The following is a 1,191-nucleotide window of genomic DNA, read 5'->3' on the forward strand; positions in this document are numbered from 1 at the left end:
AATAATATTATTAAATTCATAATTTAATATATTGTTATAATATAATTAAACTAAATTTAGCAGAAAAATATATATATATATATATATATGCATGGATACACCTGAAGTACTCTCGATGATATACTATGAAAGCCTCGTGTCTGTAATGATGAAAAGGAGAATAAATTTGATTAATTATTGAATAAAACGCTAAAATAAATAATATTTTATATTTAATTTGATTAAAATTAAATAATTTGTGTGTTTGTTTGCTTATTTTTTTTATTTTCTTCATTTTTCCTATCATCGAACCGCTGGTCTTCGCTCTGCATGTTGCTGCGGCCTTCTTACAATCTTAAGGGGTAAAATAGTTTTAAAAAAAGAATAAAATTGAATTAAATTAATTAAATTAATAAATTAAATATAAAAATAAATAAATTAATCAAAAAAATAAATTAAACCAAGCAAAAGTTTCCTCAACTTCTAACAGCGATGCAGCTACAGCTGTTTGTTTATCAGTTTGTTTGTTTGTTTGTTTGTTTGTTTGTTCGTTTATTTACTCTGAATATATCATTATTTATATTTTTAGAGGTATTTTCATCTATTTAAACAATAAAATACACTTAAATATACTCTGCATATTATCCTCATCAATATTTCTTCTTGTCCAAATACACAGAGGTTGAGGTCTTTCGTGCAGCAATATTTCTTTTGTCTGCTTCTTCTTTATTTTCAGTCTTTCTTTATTCTTTTATCTCTTTTAAAACTCTACAAAGGTATTATCTGCACACCTCGACAAGACCTCCATCATGCAGTCTCAACGGCTGCTGCTGCAGCAGCAGCAGCAGCAGCAACAGCAGCAGCAGCAGCAGCAGAGCCCCCAACAGCAACAGGAGCACCACCCGCAGCAGCAGCAGCAGCAGGAGAAGGGGCAGAAGCAGCAAGAGCAGCAGCAGCAAGACCAACACCAGCAGCAGGATCACCAGCAGCATCTTCAAGACCAGCATCCAGTACTGCAGCAGCAGCAACAGCAGGAAGAGGCGAAGGAGGGTGAGCAGCAGCAGCAGCAGCAACACCTCCAGAACCATGAGCAGCAGCAGAAGCAGCAGCAGGAGCAGGAACAGCAACAGCAAGACCTTGAGCCGAACGAGCAGCAGCAGCAGCCGCAGCAGCAGCAGCATCCAGAGCAGCAGCAGCAGCAGCAGCAGGACC

General features: G+C 37.0%; 1 protein-coding gene across 1 annotated transcript; it reads left to right on the plus strand.

Moving 5' to 3' along the window:
• Positions 1 to 788: 788 nt before the first annotated feature.
• EAH_00068250 (hypothetical protein) lies at positions 789 to 1,191 on the plus strand (the record flags this gene model as incomplete). Its single annotated transcript, XM_013392288.1, has 1 exon — positions 789 to 1,191. A coding segment is annotated over one exon (403 nt), but the record flags the coding sequence as incomplete, so codon positions are not given.

Source organism: Eimeria acervulina, genomic scaffold, assembly GCF_000499425.1.
Source record: "Eimeria acervulina Houghton genomic scaffold, Eah_scaff3185, whole genome shotgun sequence".
NCBI lineage: Eukaryota > Apicomplexa > Conoidasida > Eucoccidiorida > Eimeriidae > Eimeria > Eimeria acervulina.